Source organism: Triturus cristatus, chromosome 8, assembly GCF_964204655.1.
Source record: "Triturus cristatus chromosome 8, aTriCri1.1, whole genome shotgun sequence".
Lineage (NCBI taxonomy): Eukaryota > Metazoa > Chordata > Amphibia > Caudata > Salamandridae > Triturus > Triturus cristatus.
The window spans coordinates 695,721,298-695,743,246 of record NC_140591.1 but is presented as its reverse complement, the minus strand read 5'-3'; the positions used below and the strand labels follow the sequence as shown (position 1 = coordinate 695,743,246).

The following is a 21,949-nucleotide window of genomic DNA, read 5'->3' as shown; positions in this document are numbered from 1 at the left end:
CCTACCCTATCAGGATTAGGCTACTGCCCCCCTCCCACAGGAGAGGCAGGATAGGGGGTGTACCCACCCCAGGACAAGGACCCATTGGTCCCTGGCCTTCACCTACCTGTAACGCCCCTAAATCTAGTATTTAGGGGCCCCCTGAACCTTCCTCCCGGAGATTCCAGATAGAAAACGACAAGAAGAGCAAGAAGAACAAAGACCTGCCCTGCAGCTGCTAAAAAGAGAAGAAGACACCAACTGCTTTGGCCCCAGCCCTACCGGCCTGTCGACTCTCGAACCTGCACCAGCGCGGCATCCCACGTGGCCAGCAACCTCACCAACCCCGGAGGACCTGGCTACCTTTTAGCTCTAAGCCCCTGGGACTCCCACGAGTAGAGGCTCTACTCAAGAAACCTATTTGCTATCCCTGGCACCAGCCCGGGACCGCGGACCCAACACACTCTGCACCAGCCAAGCCTGGCCAGTGCCGGAGTGGACAAAGACCCAGAGGACGACCCCACGGCGACTGTGACCCAGAGTCCGGCACCCAAGGACCCCCCTCGACATCCCGGAAGAAGCCTGCAGCCTCAGAACCAAGTGCCACCCCAGCCGCGATCAACCAGAGGGTAAGATTCCCGACATCAAAAGGCACCCCTGCACCCGGCGCCCTGCGACCCCCTGGGCCCAATCCCGGGGTACCCACCTAACCTACAACTACCCAACTTACCTCTCGAAGTGGTGGTGGCACCTGAAACATCCTCGTCCCCGAGCCTGCAGCCTCTTTCCAAACCGGAACATTCCCATTGATTTCCATTGAGCGCCCTAGGGCTCAAAAGCACCCTGCACCCAGCCGCCCGAGTGGCCCTGGCAGTGCCCTCTACACTAAGCTACTTCCCCACTTGCCCTGAGTAAGTGACCAGGAGCCCAGCTCCCACAGCCGCGTGGCTTGCCAGACAGCAGCCACCAACCAAGGCCCCCCTATCCCTCATAGGATAACATTGGGCCCAACTCTCTGCACCCGGCCGTCCTGAAACCGCTGAGGGTGAACCAACTGTACCTACCTGACACTGGGGGACCCCTGAGTCCATGCCCGGAATTTCAACACTACCAGTCGAGTACTTACCCTTAAACCGCTAACTTCGTTTTCCTCATAGGGTAACATTGACTGACTTTTTCTTCAAAAATCTTCTAAGTGTGAACTTTTCAAAACTGCAAAAATTCACCAAAAATCAGCCAAGCGACAAAAACGAATTTACTCACCTGCTCCTAGGTGAGCTCCCAGTGCTGGATCTTGGTGCCCAGCCCTGACTCTGAAAAGTGTTCACAACTATACTTACCTCTAACTCATTTTTCTCCCATAGGAAACCATTGTCTGCTTTTCTGTGAAATTTCTTCTAAGTGTCTACTTTTGCAAATTTGAAATATTCTTTTAAAATCGTACCATTTCTGCAAACGAAATTACTTACCTGCTTTTGATAAGGACCCCAGTCCTGGGTCTAGGCACCCAGTCCTGGATTACTAAAGTAACGATAAAGTACTCTACCTGCAATTTGAATTTCTTGCCATAGAGATCCATTGAATGTTTTCTGTGAAATATTTTCTAAGTGCTAACTTTTGAAATAGCTAAATATTATTTAAAAATCATTACAGTTATTAAGTCGACTTTCATCACTTGATTCTGAATACTGACCCCAGGCTGGTTCTAGGAGCCAGACCTGGAATTCCAAAAGTAATCTGAAAAGTAATTTATTACAAATAACCTGAATTTACCATTGAGCTCAATGCATTGTTATGTTTAGGAAATAGGATTGTTTATTGCAACCAACTGTGACTGTTTACACAAATTTATTGCTTAAAACAAAAGTATTTATATTCAACCTCTCATTCTGAGAAAGTATATTTTTACCCCCTTTGTGGTTCTAAAAATAAAACAAGCATATATTTTATATATACAAATCATTGGCCTAGAGTTCAGTTATTGAGTGTGTGAAACCATTTGCTGACTGAGTGTGTACAATAAATGCTTTACACTGTCCTCTGGTACTGCCTTACTGCTCGACCAAGCTACCACTTTTGAGAGTAAGGTCATACCTAACTTTGACCTCTATCAGCCTCTGGGGGACTGTGGACTCTGTACACCCTGTACCTATTAGGGAACAGTATATACAGAGCCACTTTCTCACAGTAGGACATTAATTATCAACTTTAACTTCAAATGCATTTCTTGCGTGTGTTCATCCATGGAGGAAAGGGTTTCAGGACTCCAATACACACAAGCCTGTAATCATACAAGACTAAGTTACCAAGTATGCACCACCACCACCACCCCAGTAGGGCTTGGGAGGTACGTGGCCTGCAGTCCACCTTACTCCCTGGCTTAACATTGTCCAAAGCTACACAGGTTTTGGGAGAGAGGGGGTCTAAAACTAGGCAATTGTTGCGGAGGATTCTGCAAAAAATGTACTGACAATACTAAAAGTTCATAGCATGATCTGATTATTGAGAACTCAAAGAAAATGTGAACATCAAGTCAGTGTGGCATGTCCTTTCTTGTGGCCTTCCTTAACAGCACTGGTACACAGGCAGTAGTGTCATATCAAAAATCAGAAGGAAGAAGGTTTCCACTGCAATAGATACCAGAAAACCCAACTAAATTCAGAAAAATGAATGAAAAATCACCAAAGTATTTTACTGTTAAAGCAACTCACCTTCGCAAAAGAGTGCATCACTTCTGAGAGAACGTCTGAATCTGGCTCTGTTCCAATACCCTTGATAAGAGCATCACACATGAAATGCCACATTTGTGTCAAATAATCCGGACCACGCACTCTTGCACATTCAAGGAGCAAAGGCATTGATTCTGCAGCAGCAACACGGACACTTTTGTTTAGTTAAGGAAAAAGTGAAATGGTGTCAACCTCATGCTTAAACAATATGCAAAGAAAATGCATTAATTACTGGCAAATTACAAAGGCCATCAGAAACAGCACCAGTCCTCAGTAAGGGCCATGTATCTTTCACAAACTATTACTACCCTGTAACTAAGCTGTAGTAAAAAGGAGGAATGTGTGTAATCAGTGCAAATTAAGATGGTAGCTGTGGACAATCATGCTACATAAAATCAGCATAACATGGGCACAGGATTCACTTTTGTAATAAAGGATCAAAAGAGCAATTCCTTCTTAATGTTGCATGACTTTAGTGAACCATGAAGTTCAAAAAAGCAGAGCGGCAAAAGATGTACAAAAACAAATAGTAAACATGAACAAGGATATCATCATGAAAGTAAAATTTAAGCAGCGGCACCATAAGCTTCACAACTTGCTCTGTATACTCCACAAAACCTTCTTTCAGTTCCTTAGCGTAACAAACCTGCAAACAAAAGGATTTAGTTTTTAACCTTTGCACTTCAATTTTAAAGTGCAACAAGAAACCTTCACTTTATACAAAGCAGCAACAAGAAACCTTCACTTTATACAAAGCAGCAAGGAGAAAAGCATTAGAGATACACTCAAGTGAGACGATATACATAGATTTATTTTGCACATTAAAGTGTGGTATTATGAACAATAAATCTCATCCAACTTCAGAGCTGTGACTAACTACATTACAATTCAAATGTGTCACTTTTTTCTTTTACACTTCTAAAGATGCAAAACTAGCCATCCCCTGTGGGGCAATCTACCATTAACAATCAAAGCGCATGAGGTAAACCGATTACCTTTACTTGTTTAACACCGCAATTATGTCATTTTACCAGTTTTCCTAGGTTTCACAATGCCATGAAATGAAGTATAAAACAATGAAGAGCATAGGTGACCTGAAGTTGTACTGACCATTTTGGGGAATTGTTAAAACATGACAAATCCAACATACATTACTAAGTCCGTGTGCAGCCATATGCAATTCCATGTTATGTCCCTTATCAATTGCCTAATAGGAAGAAGGAAAAGCTTCAAATTATGGTAGTGTTTATTTGGACATGAACTTTCTGGAGGAGTAACCTTCACCAAGTTTATAGCAATAGGCTCACGGTTTCATTTCTTTTTACTTAGTCTGCAATGGAAAACTAAGGCTTTCATTGTAAAAGTTGCACATTACAACCTTAAGGAAAACCAATCTAGCTGTAATATTTGAATGCAACACTATAACCCCTCTTTAAGCTTCCTTTACTCAGAACTCTAGACTAAGTTGCCAAGTCACAGTTGAATACCTACCAACATTTGGCAAGCAGTTGCTTTTTCTTCAAGGCCTGCAGTTTTGATGCCAAAGCTCTGCTGATCTCCAAGGTTTACAAATTCCCAGCCATCATCATCACTCATGCTCTCCATGTCTTGTGCTGTAGGAGAGGCATTATAAGGGTAAAAAGACATTCATGAACAGTAAGGGACTATCATCTGCCAACAAGGTTTTTTAAATGGTTACTGGCACTTACTGTCGAGCAGTGCAACTTCAGGCTTAATGGAGGCAGTCTTCATCAAGGGTCCCATGACAACAGGGAGGTATTGCTGAAACTCTTTCCCTAGGATCTTGCACATTCTTGCCCACGCAGAAATCATGTAAGATATCTAAGGTTAGAAACCATGTACAAGTGACTATCCACAATCCTCTGCACTTATCTAAGCAACTACAAAAAGCAGATAGCAGGGAGACTATGAAGTTGTTAGACCATTATATAATAACAAGCTACTTACCGTCTTAAGACTTTCTGGTAGATGCTGTAACTGCAGAGCACTCACTTTGTGAATATCCTCATGTGCCAGACTGGATCTAGAATTCTTTTCTAGCATTGCCCCCACACAGCGTCAGGTGGCGCCACGCGGTGTTCTGAATATGCTACTTACCAGTATGGATCTGTTCTTGGCATGTAGGGCTGCTGACATTCATATCTGTGCATAGATCGCCGCCTAGTGTTGGGTCCGGATGTTTGCACGTTGTTGTCCTGGAAGAGTCTTCGAAGTATCACGAGATAGGTGACTCCTCCACTGGACCACAGTGCGCATGGGCATCCTCTCCATCCCCAGATTGTTTTTCGCCATTGTGGCAGTGATGGAGTAGATACAGAAAGTGATGACCATGCTTACAGTAATTCTGAGAGCTGCAGCTGCTACAGACGCCAGGGAGGAGGGTGGGCGATATGAATGTCAGCAGCCCTACATGCCAAGAACAGATGCATACTGGTAAGTAGCATATTCAGTTCGAGGCATGTGGGCTGCTGAATTCATATCTGTGCATAGAATACATAGCAGTACCTCCTATTAGCGGCAGCTACCCGTGCCAGCTGCAGCAGTCTGAAAAAGAGTTGAGAACAGCCTGTCCTACAGCTGCCTGCTGTTTTGAGTGTACATCTACACAGTAGTGTTTGGTAAATGTATGTATAGTGGACCATGTGGCTGCTCTACATATTTCCTGTAAAGGAATGTTTCCCAGGAAAGCCATGGACGCCCCTAACTTTCGTGTTGAGTGGGCTCGTGGTGGAATCGTTAATGTGCGTTTAGCTTTTTGATAGCAAATTTGAATACATTTAACGATCCATCTGGCTATACCTTCTTTGGAAATGGCGTTGCCCTTGTGTTGTGGAGAAAAGGCAACGAAAAGTTGTTTTGTCTTCCTAAAAACCTTAGTTCTGTCTATATAGTACATGAGGGCTCTCTTTACATCTAGTGTATGGAGCATTCTCTCTGCGACATTCTGTGGATTTTGAAAGAAAACAGGCAGTTCAATAGTTTGATTTATGTGGAACTGCGATATCACCTTGGGCATGAATTTGGGGTTGGTACGTAGTACAACCCTGTTTGCGTGAACCTGTATGAATGGCTCTTGAATGGTTAGTGCCTGGAGTTCACCAACTCTTCTTAACGAAGTGATTGCCAGTAGGAAAGCTACTTTATAGGTGAGGAATTGAATCTCACATGAATGGAGAGGTTCGAAGGGTGGACCCATCAGTCTGGTGAGGACCAAATTGAGGTTCCACACCGGTGCTGGTGGGTGTCTTGGGGGAATTACTAGTTTGAGTCGTTCCAAGAAGGCTTTGATGGCAGGCACTCTGAATAAAGAGGTGCTGCCTGTTTTGGAGATAGGCTGCTATTGCGGTTAAATGGATACGTATTGAGGTGTATGCCAGATTGCATCGGTATAGGTGTAAGAGGTAACAGATGATGTTTTGAATGGATGCGTCCAGCGGGTTAATGTCATTGTTGTTACAATAAATGACAAACCTCTTCCATTTAGCCGCATAGCAAGCTCTGGTAGTGGGTCTCCTGGCCTCCTTGATATCCATACAGTCAGGTGGCAGGTTTAGGTAGCCAAACTCTAGGACTTCAGGAGCCAGATTGCCAGGTTCAGCTGTTGCGGATCTGGGTGCTGAATTTCGCCATGGTTCTGCGTTAAAAGTGCGGGTTTGATCCGCAGCCTCTGATGCGGCACCACGGAAAGTTCTAGAAAGGTGGTGTACCATGGTTGGCGCGCCCATGTGGGAGCAACTAGGATGAGTGTCAGTGAGTGTTGTCACAGTTTGCGTGCCACTAGCGGTATTAATGGCGCTGGGGGGAAAGCGTACGCAAATATGCCAGACCAGTTCATCCATATCGCATTGCCCTGTGACTGAGGATGTGGGAACCTGGCGGCAAAGCTTTGGCATTTTGCGTTTGTTTGTGGCGAATAGGTCTATCTGTGGATGACCCCACTGTTGGAAGTACGGTTGGAGTACTGATGGGTGTCGCTCCCACTCGTGCATCTGGTGGCTGTGTCTGCTGAGCAGATCCGCCATCTGGTTGTCCTTGCCGGGGAGGTGTTCCGCCATGAGGAATATGTTCCTCTGAATGGCCCACTTCCACATGCTCTGAGCCAGATGAGACAGCTGTGGAGAGGGTGTTCCTCCCTGCTTTTGTATGTAGTACATGGCAGTCATGTTGTCCGTTCGGATCAACACGACCTTGTTGCACAAGTGTACTTTGAATGCCTTCATGGCTAGGAAGATTGCCATCAGTCCCAGAACGTTGATGTGCATCTTCTTTTGTTGGGCTTTATATAGTCCCTGCACTGTGAAAGAGAGTACATGAGCTCCCCAACCCTGGAGAGAGGCGTCCGCTGTCAGTATTATTTGTGGAACAGGCTCTTGGAACGGTCGGCCCTTGCAAAGGTTTTGTGGATTCCACCAATGCAGAGAGTTGTATGCCCGACCGCTCACCAACACTAGTTCTGTTAATTGCCCGTGAGCCTGATTCCATTGACGTGCCAAGCACTCCTGAAGCGGGCGCATATGTAGTCGCGCGTGCGGGACTATGAAAATGCAGGAGGCCATCATGCCTATCAACTGCATGAACACTCGCGCAGGAAGGGAGTGTTGAGGTTTGAACTTTGTGATCAGCAGTTGCATGCTGTTGATCCTCACTAAATTTGGCTGAGCTGTGGCTGCCAGAGTGTTTATGGTCGCGCCCAGGTACTGTTGTACGTGTGCGGGTTGGAGATGTGATTTTGGGTAATTTAGTGAGAATCCCAGACTGTGAAGAAGGTGAGGGACATGTGGCTGGCACATTGCTGGGCTGACTTTGCCTGAACAAGCCAGTCGTCCAGGTAAGGGTAGAAATGAATGTGTTGTCTCCGTAGATGTGCAGCCACCGTAGCTAGGCACTTGGTGAAAACCCTGGGTGCTGTTGTTACTCCGAAAAGGAGAACTTTGAATTGATAGTGATGTCCCTGAATAGTGAACCCGAGATATTTCCTGTGTGATGGGTGTATGGGTATGTGGAAATACGCATTTTTTAGGTCTAGTGTGGCTAGGAAGTCTCCCTGGCTGAGCAGCGGGAGAACCTGCTGTAGGGTGAGCATATGGAAATGCTCTGAGAGAATGCATTGGTTGAGGGGTCTCAAGTCTAGTATAGGTCTGAGCGACCCGTCCTTTTTTGGGATTAAGAAGTACAGAGAGTACACCCCTGTCCCCTGCTGGTCGGTGGGCACGATCTCTATTGCACCTTTTTGCAGCATACTTAGCACTTCCTGCTGCAATAATGCCAAGTGCTCTACGGACATAGGACGGTGCTTTGGCGGTATGTTGGGTGGAGTGGAGGTTAATTCGAGGCAGTAACCGTGCTGGATAATGTCCCTGACCCACCTGTCTGTGGTGATGGCTTTCCACGTGGACAGGAACCGCTGGAGTCTCCCCCCCGACAGGTGTTATGTGGTCGGGGGGGAAGGGAGAGGGCATCACTGTTTGTTTTTGGGTGAGGACCTGGTGTTGCCGTAACCACGTCCTCTGCTCTTGGTGCTGGAGCCACGATATCCACCTCTGTTGGTTTTATCGTAGGTACTCTGTGTGCTCCCTTTAGTGTATTGCTGCTGTGATCCCTGGCCTCTAGCTGCCCCTCTAGTTTGGGGTCTACGAAAGGAGCCACTACGAAACTGCTGCGTCTGCAGAGCCCCCATTGATTTCGCAGTGTCAGTGTCCTTTTTAATTTGAGGGTAGTGTCAACTTCAGGGCCGAATAAATAGTCGGGGTTGACTGGTTGATTTAAGATGTTGTTCTGAATCTCCGGCTTGAAGCCTGAGATTCTCAACCATGCGTGTCGTCTCAACATAACGCTTGTGTTGATTGCCCTCACCGCTGTGTCGGCAGCATCCAGGGTGCACTTGATGGATGCATTGGTAAGGAGTTGTCCCTCTCTGATGAGGAGCTCCGCCGCCTCTTTGTATTCATCTGGCAAATGTTGGAGTAGTGTTTCCAGTGTGTCATAGTGGGAACGATCATAACGGGCCAGGAGCGCCTGTGTTTGCAATGCGCCAGATGTTTGCTGCTTGCGCTGCAATCCTTTTGCCTGATGTCTCTAACACTTTAGACTCCTTGTCTGGGGGAGGAGCATCACCTGATTGCGAATGGGCTCGTTTGCGAGCGTTAGCAACTACCATGGAGTCTAAAGGTAACTGACCCCTAATGTACGTAGGGTCTCCGGGTGCAGGCTTGTATTTCTTTTCAATCCTGGGGTTTAGCACCCGTGCCCTGGTTGTTTCCTTAAAAATGTCCTTTGCAGGTTTGAGAACTCCTTTCAACATTGGCAGAGTTTTGACAGTTCTTTCGGAAGAGGCGAAAGTGTCCACCAAGAAGTCTTCTTCGACAGTGTCAGAATGGAGTTCTACTCCATGGTTGGCAGCTGCCCGTTCTATGAGGGCATTGAAGGCAGCAGTGTCCTCAGTGGGAGATGTCTTTGTGCTGTAAAGCTGTGTATCATGGGTATCTGGGGCGGTACCCTGGTCTGTAGGGTCATCCCATGCCTGATCCGGGTCTTGCAGGCGCTCATCAGGATCGACATCCCCAGTGTAGGTGGTGTCATCCCATATAGTCCTCTACTGCGTCTGTCTCTGAAGGCGTCGGAGAAAAGGACTGGGGATGCTGATGGGAGGGTTGTAAGAGTTCATGAAGAACTGGTTCCGACCTCGCTGGCAATTTGTGCTGGAGAGGGATTCTGTATGAGTCCAATCCCCTCTCTGGTGTGATTTTCCGCTTGCGGAGCATCAGTTTACCAGTGTTGGCGTCGATGAATTGTGGCTGTGGGGGCTCAGAATCTGTGTGTCCAGTAGACGGGGACTGCGTCTGGCAGACAAGTGTTCTGATCTCGAACATCTTCGGCGCCTTGGACGGCGGCAAGCCAAAAGTGATGTTGGTTGGCGCAGAGGGTGCTTTCGGAGCCTTGTGCGTGTCGGGGCCCGACGTGGATCGGAGGGCTGCCCGTTCACTGATGCGTTGCAACGATGCCGCGACTTGTTGCACGGAGAACGCAGAAGGCTCTTTGGAACCGGTCGGCACCTTGGAGGTAGGCGTCGACTGTTTTGGAGCCATGGGGTCATCAATCAGAAGAGAGGTATCAACGGTCGTTGGAGTCAACGACTTGGCGGGCGCCGCTGTTGTCGACGTCGATGCAGATGGGGCAGCCATTTTGACTTTAGTGGTCGGGGCCGACGGCTTCGGTGCCAGAGGCCGAGGCGTTTTGTGGGGACCGAGGTTTTTTTTCTTCGGCTCGGCACCGATAACCGCTGCAGTGAGTTCGGCGCCGAAATCCCTTTTATGGCGTTCGGGGCAGACGGCTTTTGCTGGCGTCGAAGGAGTGGAGGGCTTCGAGGCCTTCGAGCAGAGGACAGCCAGTTTCACTTTTGGTTTCGTTGGAACTGGAGCGACAATTGGTTTCGGTTTCGATGAAGGGAATCCAGTCGTTCGTCAATAATGGCTCGTTCGGAATGTTTGAGGCCGGGCCTGAAGGCGGGGCCGAAGAACTTTGAGATTGATCTCGGGTAAGGCCCGAAGGCGATCCCTCGACCTGAGCCTTAGGATGACGCACTTTGTCGGCCTCCGTATCGACGGGTGGGCCTAGCTCCTCGCTAGAGCTATCTTCTTCGGCCCCAAAGGCCTCATCCTAGTCTCCTACCTCGTCGATGACTTCTTCCCTTTGAAAAAGCACCTCATCTTCGCCTTCCGATTGGGAATCGTGTTCGGAAGCGGGGCTGGAGTCTACTTCTTCCACGCTCTCGGCGTCCTCGTCTTCAGTGCTGAAGATGTTGGTCGGGGCAGGCGCCGATTGCTGCGCTTCTAATCTCGCCCCCCGTCGATTCCGGAGAGTCTTCTTCGATCGGAATCGGGCACAGGCCATACATTGACTCATCATGATCCGGTGAGAGGCATTTGTTGCATACCGGGTGGACGTCGATGTGCGGGTATTTTGCGTGGCATAAAGGACACCGTTTGAATGGAGTCCTCGATTCCATTGTCGACGGAAGTTCGATGTTCGGACCAAACGGATCCGAAAAGCTGGAAGGTTCTAAAGTAGGAAAGAAACTAGTCGATACCGAACGGGAACAATACCGACGAAAACTAAAGGCCTTTTGGCCTTGAATCGAATTTTCCAAAATTGAGCTAAGATAAGCACATCCGAACCCAATGGCGGAAAAAAACAATCTGAGGATGGAGAGGATGCCCATGCGCACTGTGGTCCAGGGGAGGAGTCACCTATCTTGTGATACTTCGAAGACTCTTCCAGGACAACAACGTGCAAACATCCGGACCCAACACTAGGCGGCGAGCTATGCACAGATATGAATTCAGCAGCCCACATGCCTCGAACATCTCGCCCCAGAAGGGACATCGGCGCTACATATGCATGCAACCCCTTCTCGCTGGTGTCCGTTTATTTCAACTCTGTCCAAACTGTCAGACACTGAGCTTATTAACTGATCAGATTGGATTCTACTTAAAGATGGTGCAAAGAGTCCATTCCACTGAACAAGGAGGGAGGGTGATTAAGAATTTACAGGTTTATGAATCCACAAAAGTTACCGACGGTAAGTAAGAACAATAGTTACTTACCTGTAATCTGTGGTTCTCCAGTATTGGTGTCTTTCATAGATTCACATGCCTGAATCATTCCCCGTGGGAGTCCCACGGTACATAGAAAAGCAATAGTCATGCATATAATAACCAAAAACCTTGGTAACCTGAAACTAGGAAGTAAAGTAGCCTAAGCTACAAGGAAAAAACTTCCACACCTAGGACTATCACAGTCATTATGTCCAGTCCAAACTGCAGCCAATCAGGCGACAGCACCCACCAGAATGTTCCACAGAGACTCAGGCTCTCAGATTTTCTCGCACAGAAGTGAACCAATACATAACAGCCTACAAGCCTACAAGCCTACGAGGGGTGGTGGGCGGGTTGCATGTGAATCTATGAAAGACACCAATACTTGAGAACCACAGATTACAGGTAAGTAACTATTGTTCTTCTCCAGTATTTGGGGTCTCTTTCATAGATTCACATGCCTGAATCAGAGTAGATAGCAGTACGTAACATGCTCAAAAGATGTTGTTCTTGTATTATAGACAATGTACATTATCAAACGGTATAACTATAGAGAAATACATGTGTGCTTCAACATATGCAGAACAATTTCAAGATATAGAAACAGTATGGAAAAAGCGTCTTATAGAAAAGCATAGTGGAGGAGGGAGAACAGAGGCTCACCTTATTTGAAAAGATTGCGCAGAACAGCTTGTCCCACTGATGCATCTGCATCGCTTGCAGCTTCCAAACCGTAACGTCTGGTAAAAGTGTGTCTGTTGAACCATGTTGCCGCTTTACAGATCTGGTGAAGAGGCACACCGGCAAAAAGAGCTGTGGATGAAGAAATTGCTCTTGGGGTCGCTTGCAATGATCTTCCCGCTTGATCATGGCATAAACAAATTGCAGCAGAGATCCACGAGCAATGGTTGGTTTTGAGACCGAATGTCCTTGCCGTGGTCTGCCATATGCCACAAATAGTTGGTCTGATTTGCGTATTGCTGCTGTCCGTTGCAAGTATAACTTGACATCTTTTGATGTCAAGGGAATGCAAAGCCCTTTCTGCAGCTGTGAGCGGATTTGGGGAAAAAAAAAGTCTTTAAAATTATAGGTTCATTAAGATGGAAATCCGCTGGAACCTTTGGCATGAATTTTGGGTTAGTGCGCAGTACTACAGATTTGGATGTAAATTGTAGAAAAGGTGGATGAATAGTGAACACTTGGCGGTCACTAACTCTTCTGGTTGATGTTAAAGCTAGTAACCAGGAAAGGAACTTTAAATCCACCTTGTGAATGGGTTCGAAAGGGCGCCGCATTAGTTGTGTAGAACAAGTTACTTACCTTCGGTAACGATGTATCTGTAAGAAACATTAGATTCCTCACCTTAGAATATCCCCAGGCGTCAGACTGGATCAGGAAGATTTTTGTAGCAATACCCCTTGCGCGTCGCTAGGCGTCTGCAGCTCCACGTCAGTTGTTGGCGTCGTGCGCCGGAATGACGGAGTACTTGGACGCCGCCCTCGCGCGCTGACGTCAGTTCTTGTACATAGCTTTCCGCGCCAGGAACGCAGAGCCATGCAAGAGACAGACACTGGTGCCAAAAAATCTAGGGCCCTGAAAAGGATAGCCTTAACCCTAGATGTCAGTACGCAGAACGGGGAGGATGGGTGGGTCGGTGAGGTATCTAACTAACTAATGTTTCTTACAGATACATCGTTACCGAAGGTAAGTAACTTGTTCATCTGAAAGAAACACGTTAGTTAGATTCCTCACCTTAGAATAGATACCCAAGCAATACCAACCCTGGTGGTGGGTCTGCGAACCAAGATCACACCAGAAAGTCCTGGAGGACAGAACGGCCAAAGAAGACATCCCTCCGGACTTGGCTGTCAAGGCAATAATGCCTGGCAAACGTGTGCAGCGAAGCCCACGTCGCCGCCTGACAGATGTCCTGCAAAGGGACTCCCCGTCCCAAAGCAGTAGTAGCCGCCGTGGCCCGAGTAGAATGGGCTCTCAGCCCAACAGGAGGGTCCTGTTTTGCCAAGGAATAACAGATTTTTATACACAAAACGACCCACCAGGAGATGGTCTGTTTGTGCACAGCTTTTCCCCTTCTTTGCACCCACGTAAGCCAACGAAAAGCTGGTCGTCCACTCGGAACTGTTTTGCGCGGTCCAAATAAAAGGAGGACGTTTTGGGTCCAGACGGTGGAGCCGCTCTTCCTCTTTGGAAGGATGCGGAGGCGGAAAGAAGGTGGGCAAGGGCACAGATTGCCCAAGATGAAAGGGGGTCCCCACTTTCGGTAGAAAGGAAGGACGAAGCCGAAGGACAACCTTGTCCGGATGAACAGATAGAAAAGGAGGCTTGGACGATAGAGCCTGGAGCTCACTCACCCGTCTAGCCGAGGTGATGGCTACCAGGAAAGCAGTCTTAAGAGTTAGAAGACGAAGAGGACAATTGTGAAGAGGCTCAAAGGGAGCGCACATCAGAAATGTTAAGACAAGTTTCAAGTCCCACTGAGGCATTACGAAAGGGACAGGAGGGAATGTGTGAGTAATTCCTTTAAGAAAGCGTGAAACTACAGGGGACTTGAAAAGAGAGGGCTGATCAGGAAGCCGTAAGAAGGCAGAGATGGCAGCAAGATAACCTTTCAAGGTGCCCAAGGCAGAGCCCTGCTGGGCCAAAGAAAGAAGAAAGAGGAGAACCTCAGAAAGAGGGGCGGAAAGGGGATCCACAGCCTTTGCTGTGCACCATGCCACAAATTTGTTCCACCGGCAGGCGTATACCGTCTTTGTGGAGGGACGCCTGGCTGCCAGAATGATATCACAGACTTCAGGAGGCAAATCAAATGGCATCAACTGCCGCCGCTCAATCTCCACGCATGGAGGTGGAGGCTGGACAGGTTCGGGTGGAGGACCGTCCACTGCTGCTGCGACAGAAGATCCTCCCGAAGGGGCAGACGTATCGGAGGATCGGTCAACATACTGAGTAGCTCGGGATACCAGTACCTTCGTGCCCAATCCGGAGCCACCAAGATGACATAGGCCCGGTCGCGTTTGATCTTCTTCAGCACTCTGGGCAGAAGTGGTATAGGCAGAAAGGCGTACAACAGACCGCAACTCCACTCGCGACGAAAAGCGTCGCCGAGCGAGTGCCGCCTTGGAAATTCCAACGCGCAGAACTGCTGACATTGCGCGTTCTCTTCGGTGGCGAATAGATCTAACCAAGGCTCTCCCCACTGCTGAAAGAGACCTTGCGCCACCTCGAAGTTCAGACGCCATTCGTGATCCATCATGCACCGGCGGCTGAGTTAGTCTGCTCTGGCGTTTAGAGAGCCCGCCAGATGTTAAACCACCAGGGTGATGCCCGGGTGTTCCAGCCAAGTCCGGAGGCGCAGAGCCTCCTGACAAAGGGTCCACGACCCCACCCCGCCCTGTTTGTTGCAATACCACATGGTGGTGTTGTCCGTAAACACCTGCACGACACTTCCCCGGACAGAGGGAAGGAAGGCTTTCAGTGCAAGTCGGATCGCTCTCAACTCCAAAAAGTTGATGTGGAGGCGAGACTCCGCCGGAGACCAGAGGCCTCTGATCTCCGCCTCTCCCATATGGCCACCCCATCCCAGGAGGGACGCATCCGTCACTACGACATGCTCCGGTAGGGGTAGGGAGAGGCTCTTGCTCGTGACCCAATCGCGGTCCGTGAGCCACCACTGCAACTGCTGTGCAGTGCCCTCCGAGATCAAGACATGGTCGGACAGGTTGCCGTGATGCTGGGCCCACTGAAACTTCAGGTCCCACTGCAGAGCCCGCATGCGCCGCCTGGCGTGATGCACTAGTAGGATGCAGGAGGCCATCAGCCCCAGAAGCCGCAACACTAGCCTGACCGAAACCCAGGACAGAGGCCGAAAGATGGGAATGAGGGCCTGTATATCCCGGACCCGCTGTTCCGGTGGATGAACCCGGAACTGAGCCGAATCGAGAACCGCTCCGATGAAGAGGAGCTTCTGAGAGGGGCTCAGGTGTGACTTCGGCACATTGATGGAAAACCCCAGCAAATGCAGGAGATCCGCCGTAGTCTGGAGGTGGGAGACGACTGCCTGGGGCGAGCCCGCCTTCAACAACCAGTCGTCGAGATAGGGGAAGACTGAAACCCCTGATCTGCGCATATGAGCTGCGACCACCACCATCACTTTCGTGAACACCCGAGGGGCACTGGTAAGGCCGAAGGGGAGCACGGTGAACTGAAAGTGCTCCGGACCCACCGTGAACCGCAGGTAACGCCGGTGGGCCGGCAGGACGGGGATGTGGAAATATGCATCCTGCAAGTCCAACGCTACCATCCAGTCTCCAGGGTCTAGGGCAGCTAGAACCTGAGCCAAAGTCAACATTTTGAACCGTTGCTTCCAGAGGAAGGCATTGACGTTCCGGAGGTCCAAGGTAGGGCGCAGGCCCCCCTTGCCCTTCTTGGGAACCAGAAAGTAGTGGGAATAACAACCACGACCTACTTCTGGGCTCGGAACGCGCTCAACGGCCTCTTTGGCCAAGAGGGCAGAAACTTCCTCTCGCAGAAGATTCAAATGATCCTCCGAGATACGGTGGTGCTGCGGTGGCAAGGCTGGAGGGGTCGTCTCGAAGGGGAGGGAGTAGCCCATTCGGACGATTTGCAGCACCCACCTGCCCGAAGTGATGGTACGCCAGTGGAGCAGGTGATGGCGAACCCTGCCTCCCACTGGCGAGGAATGGGCCTGAAAGCTCGGACTAGGAAGGCTTTGAGGCGGATGCTGCCGGGGTGGATGTGGACTGACCGGCACGTTGTCCTCTAGAACCGCCACGGCGGAACCCACGTCCGCGACCGCGTGCACGTTGGTTCTGCGGTGGCTAGGCGGACGTGAGGAGGCGCCCCTTCCTTGGCCACGAAGGGGGCGAAAGGCACTATCCGCCTTCTCACCAAAAAGGCGAGCGGCATCAAAGGGCATATCCATGAGGGTACTCTGGTCATCCCCCGAAAAAGACGTGGACCTCAGCCAGGCGTGGCACCGGAGCGCCACCGTGATGGAAATCGCCCTACCCAGCGAGTCCGTGGTGTCAAGTCCACACCGTATGGCATGTCGCGCTGCATCTCGCCCGTCAGCAAGTGCCTGGGAGAGACTTGTCCGGGCCTCCACCGGACAGTGGCAGCACATCCTCCACCGTATCCCACAGAGAGTGGGAGAAACCGTCCAAGAGGCAAGCTATGTTCAAAGACCGCAGGCCCAAACTCAGGGAAGAGAACAATTTCTTGCCGAACTGTTCCAGCCTCTTGGATTCCCGATCCGGAGGAGCGGACGGGAAGGAGGATTGGGAAGTGGAGGCCTGGATAACCAGGCTCTCGGGGGTGGGGTGTTGGGACAGGAAACTGGGGTCGCCCGGAGTAGGGCGGTGGCGCCAGGCCACGTTTCGATCCACAGGAGGAACTGTGGAGGGCTTGGACCAAGTGCCCTGCAGAACGTCGACTAGGGCCTCATTGAACTGCAGCAGAGGCTCAGTGGAGCTTGCTGACGGTTGAAGCACCTCTGAGGATATTAGTCCTCACGGCCACAGCAGGTAACTAGAGCCCCAGGGCTGCGGCCGCCTTGCGCAGCACCACGGAAAAAGCTGCACCTTCCTCCAAAGCCACAGTCGGAGGCGAGATGAAGCCAGCGTCCGGCGAAGTGTCCAGACCACTGGCATCCCCCAGTTCGTCTGCCCAGTCCTGTGCAAGTTGACCCTGGAGGGCCATAGGGTCCTCAGACCCCTCCCAGTCGCCCCCGTCATCCAATTCCTGAAACGATCGGAGCCGGACGGTAGATGAAACCTTCATCCATCGGAGTCTGTTGCGGTGCCGTGCCGGCGTCGGGTCCGGACAGGGACTAAACCGGGGAACGGCGTCATCCGGAGATGGCGCCGGAGGTGGAACTGGTGTCGGCGCCGGAGGAGGCGCCGTGAGGTCGACCGGCGCCGACAGAGATCCAGGCCTGGATCTCTCAGGGACCTGCGGCGTCGGGACTGAAGTAGTAGACGGCGCCGGAGCCGCCGGCACACGAGATCGCCCAGTCGAGCCTGTGGGGCCCGAAGGCGCGCCAACAGGCGTCTACGGCAGAGGCAGGCCCCTCATGGCCGAGAGGAAGGCACTGACCTCTGCCGGAGTCGCGTCAATCCCAGGGACTGGTGGTTATGGAGCCGGACGCAGCTCCTGCGGCTCCGGGACCACCCTCGGCCGAATCGCGCGAGGGGAGTCCGAAGAGCGGTGTCGCCTCTTGGACTTCTTGGATCGCTTTGACTTACCCGAAGACTTCGAGCCCGACGAGCGATGATGGCTGCGGCTCTGCGACCGGTCCTTGGACCTCCTCCTGGACCGAGAAAGTGAGCTGCGCGGAGCAGAGTGCCGAAGCTCGAGAAGCTTACGGGACCGCTCCCGCCTAGCCTTCGAGGTCAAGGCCTGACAGTCGGAGCACAACTCCGCATCGTGGTCGGCCCCCAGGCAGTAAAGGCACCGGCGATGGTGATCCGTCACCGACATCAGGCGATGACAGGCGTCACAGGCCTTAAATCCAGGCATCCTACCGGCACCAGAGTCGAGTCGACAAAGACCAAAAAGAGTCAAAAAATGTTAGTCAAAAATTGACTAAGGGGTAAGCTCTTCCCGGAGCGGCGCTGTCTGGCGCGGAAAAGAGAACCGACGTCAGCGCGAGGGCGGCGTCTAAGTACTCCGACGACGTCATTCCGGCACACGATGCCGACGACGGACGCGGAGCCGCAGACGACGCCTAGCGACGCGCAAGGGGTATTGCGGATGAAAAATCTTTCCGGATCCAGCCTGACGCCTGGGGATATTCTAAGGTGAGGAATCTAACGTGTTTCTTTCAGATTGGAAGCTTGCACCTCTGGCTTGAAACCTGAAATTTGTAGCCAGGCATGCCGACGGAGGACAACGCTGGTGTTAATTGCCCTAGAAGCGGTGTCAGCTGCATCTAGGGCACAGCGAATGGAGGTGTTAGTTTTACCCTCCTGGATTAGCTCATTGGCTCTATTTTTGTATTTGTCAGGGAGGTGTTGCATTATGGCTTCTAGTTCATCATAATGTGCCCTGTCGTATCTTGCCAAAAGCGCGTGCGTGTTTGCGATGCCTGGGATGCAGTGCGCTTGCCTTATGCGTCCAAGAGTTTGGATTCCTTATCAGGTGGTGGTGCTTCGCCTGATGCCTGAGAGTTTGCATGCTTTCTTGCAGTGGACACTACTAGGGAGTCTAGTGGTGCTGGCCCTCTGATGTAGGTGGGGCCTTCTATTTCTTGTGAATTCGAGGGTTGATGACCCTGGCCTTGACAGAGTCTTTAAAGACCTCCGGCGCGTGCTTGAGCATGGGCAGGATGGAAGTGGCCCTGTGTGTTGTGTCAAAGGTATCTAGGAGGAAGTCCTCCTTCACGAGGTCAGTATGGAGATCCACACAGTGGTAGTGTGCAGCCCTCTGGAGTAGTTGATTAAACCCCATTGTGTCTTCCGGAGGGGATGTCGAAGGGTAGAGATCATCCTGCGGGACATTAGGGATGTCTGGAATATTAGTCGTCCCATAGGTCTGGGGAGCCTGTAGGAGTGGGGTGCCCTGTGGGTTGGTTGGTCGGTCGTCATGATCATAATCACCCGGAGAGGGTGTGGGAGAATGAGGAGGTGGTGGAGGAGCTGGAGGAGGTGGTGAAGGTATTCTCAAATGGGAGGTAGCAAAGTCTTTCCTCTATGGAGGTAGAGCTGGGGAAGGCTTGTCCAGCGGTCTCTTTGATGCTGAGCATCAAATGTCCAGTCTTAGGGTCCTTGACCAGTGTCTTTTGTAAAGATCAGGCCTAAACAGGTCTTCAATGAGTGGCCGATCCGTCGGCACCGAAAGCTTCGCTTTGGGCCGTAGGTCTTTTAGTCTTGGAGTCAGCATCAGTTTGTTTTGAACTGTGAGCTGAGGAATGGCTGGTTGTTTACTCAGCTCCGAGATGACTTTCGGCTTGGAGGTGTGGGTGTCGATGGCTTTTTGTTTTTTGCTCTGCTCCGGGGACGGTGTCGGTACCGAGGAGCTTGTGCTTGTTTTCGGCGCAGAGTGCTTCAGTGTGGAGCTCGGTGCCGAGGAGGAGGCCATTTTCTTTTTCGGCGCCGGTGCGGAGGAGTGTTTCTCGGCACCGACGGTAGGCCGGCTCGAGCCCGAGCCGCCGGAAGGCTTGAAAGGCTTCTGCACCGGACCTGAAAGCGAGGTGTGGGAAGCGATGTCCTTGGTCGTGCCTAGGCCCGAGGGCGAAGGCGTGACCGAAGCCTTTTTGGATGCCATAGAGGGGGTGGGGGTGGATGTTGGTACTCACAACCCTCTGTGCCGGAGAGATGTCCGACATCTGAGTAGTCTGCCTCGGCGGCGCTGACGAGGCCCTCTTCGGTGTGCTGTCCTTCTGGAGCCTCGACGCCTTCTCTGAAGATGTCGTCAGGGATCGCTGTCGACGAGTGTGCCATGGTTCTTCTCGCCCTTCGGTCTCAAATGGTTTTCTTGGACCGGAAGGATTTGCACGCCGGACAGTCTCGAGCCTCGTGTTCAGGGTAGAGGCAGGGGTCGCGGAGATCGGTGTGGGGAAATTTGGACCCACATCGAGGACACTTTTTGAATGGAGTCCTTTCCATCAGCCAGGACCGAAGCTTGGGTAGGCCCGAAGGCCCTCGTCGACGACTGGAATCAAAGACATGGAACGATGAGTCGCGTCGAGTGTGGAGATCGCGATCGAAAACAATACCGCAAAAGAAGAACTGGAAACTGTTCGGAACAGGAGCGCGAAGATCACATCCGAGCCAGATGGCGGAAAAAAAAAAATCAATCTGAGGATGGAGCCGAACCCCAATGCGCAATACGATCCAAGGGAGGAGTCACATACCTCGTTACTTCCAAACACTTTCCAAGAGGAAAAAGTGCAAACATCCGGTCTATGCACAGTGTAATCTGATATATATATATATATATATATATCTAAAGGTCAACATGATTGTAAGTCGGAGTTGGGCTTCTACAATTTTTTTTTTTTCATATGGACATGCAGTAACAGGATTCTCCGTTCCTGAGAGCAGAGGCCGCCCTGCAGGGTTGGGGGCCCCCGGTAAAATGGAGATCTTTGTTTGGATAATACGGAGGGGGCATGACCTGCTTGCTACTGTGCCAGCAAAGTGGAATTCCGTGGTATTCTGGCTACATTAGTGAGAAAGGGAGAGGAGGGAGGTATTCCTCTTTCTGGAGATTCCGCAATTCATGTACATAAAGTTTTTGTGGCAGCAGAATTATGCACTTTGCTTTTTTAAACTGTACAGTGTGCACCACGAACTATGGCAGTATTTTCGGACTTTGGTGTGATTAAAATGTGCTAAACAGAATGAAATTTAAAAATGCATCACAGTACGAACTTTAAATATCAATTACGGTGCACCCTGGGGCCTGTAGGAAGTTGTAGCAGGCCATGTGACCACAAGGAATTAAATGCACTCACCTGTGACCAAGGCAATTTCGGTGAAACGCGTAAGGATTAAGAGTGTCCTTTTGGCTGCCACATTTGATGAATAAAGGTCAACATGATTGTAAGTCGGAGTAGGGCTTCTACAATTTTTTTTTTCGTATGGACATGCAGTAACAGGATACTCCGTTCCTGAGAGCAGAGGCCGCCCTGCAGGTTTGGGGGCCCCCGGTAAAATGGACATCTATCTATATATTTATATTTTTTATATATTTTTTTGTTTCCACATATAAGTTATATACGTTTCCGGGATCCCGCGCTTGGGCAGGAATATTCATGTGCTTGGGGAGGAGCAAGAGGGGAGTATCTGGTGAGGTGTGAGAAGAAAGGCAGGTCATGAAGAGAGCAACAAGGGATTGGTGGGAGGCAAGACAGGGAAAGGAGAAAGAAGCACAAGAGGGAGAGAACAGATAACATAGTAGGATGGGTGGAAAAGTACATGAGAAACACATTGCAGAGCAAAGTTGTGCTTTTCTGCAAATGACCACATGAGAGAGTTGTAAAACATGCACTCTCATGGGAGTACTTAATCAAAAAATTGTTCCCTAAAAGCAGCAAAATCAACAAGGTGGTAATGAGGCTATGCTAGAGGGGAGGGACAAACAAGGTTAACAAGAAAAGCCATCCAATAAGAAGCAAGAAAATGAGAAACAAAGCCAACCAATGGTAAACAATGGGCATCCAAAAGCCCCCTGAAGTTCTTGCTAAGCCCACAATAGGTCTTTTCAACCAGACAGCTTGTGCTGTCTGGTAGGCCTTGCGCTGTCTAGGAGGCAAGACCTTAACAGAAAGTACAGCAAGTAAAGCGAGCCAGTTGGACACTTCCGGCAGACATTTAGCTTAAATGCTTAATTGATGGTTCACATTTAGCTAAATTTCTTGAACTGCATTTGTAACAGGAAAACAGTTTAGTTAGCTTTTCACTACAATATCTATTAAATTGGGTTATTTTAACAATAAATAAGAGTAGGACTCACTTGAGGATCGTCATCTTCCAGATCACTAAAGTCAGTTTGAGTCTTGAGTAGCAATTGCATTACGTCAGAAGCATCCTGCATAAACTGTAAGGAGAAACAAATGGCATCAGGGAAACTTCACTCACGCAA

The 21,949-nt window shown here is 50.2% G+C and overlaps 1 protein-coding gene across 1 annotated transcript in view; it reads right to left on the bottom strand.

Annotated features, from left to right (window-relative positions):
- The window catches only part of IPO5 (importin 5), a 614,356-nt gene that overhangs the window by 320,053 nt on the left and 272,354 nt on the right, over positions 1-21,949 (bottom strand). Inside the window, exons 15-19 of the mRNA XM_085622105.1 lie at positions 21,821-21,904; positions 4,418-4,550; positions 4,200-4,321; positions 3,258-3,354; positions 2,691-2,863 (exon numbers count right to left, since the gene is read on the bottom strand). Of these exons, the coding sequence (XP_085478231.1) occupies positions 2,691-2,863; positions 3,258-3,354; positions 4,200-4,321; positions 4,418-4,550; positions 21,821-21,904 (609 nt within the window). The remainder of the gene's footprint in view (positions 1-2,690; positions 2,864-3,257; positions 3,355-4,199; positions 4,322-4,417; positions 4,551-21,820; positions 21,905-21,949) is intronic.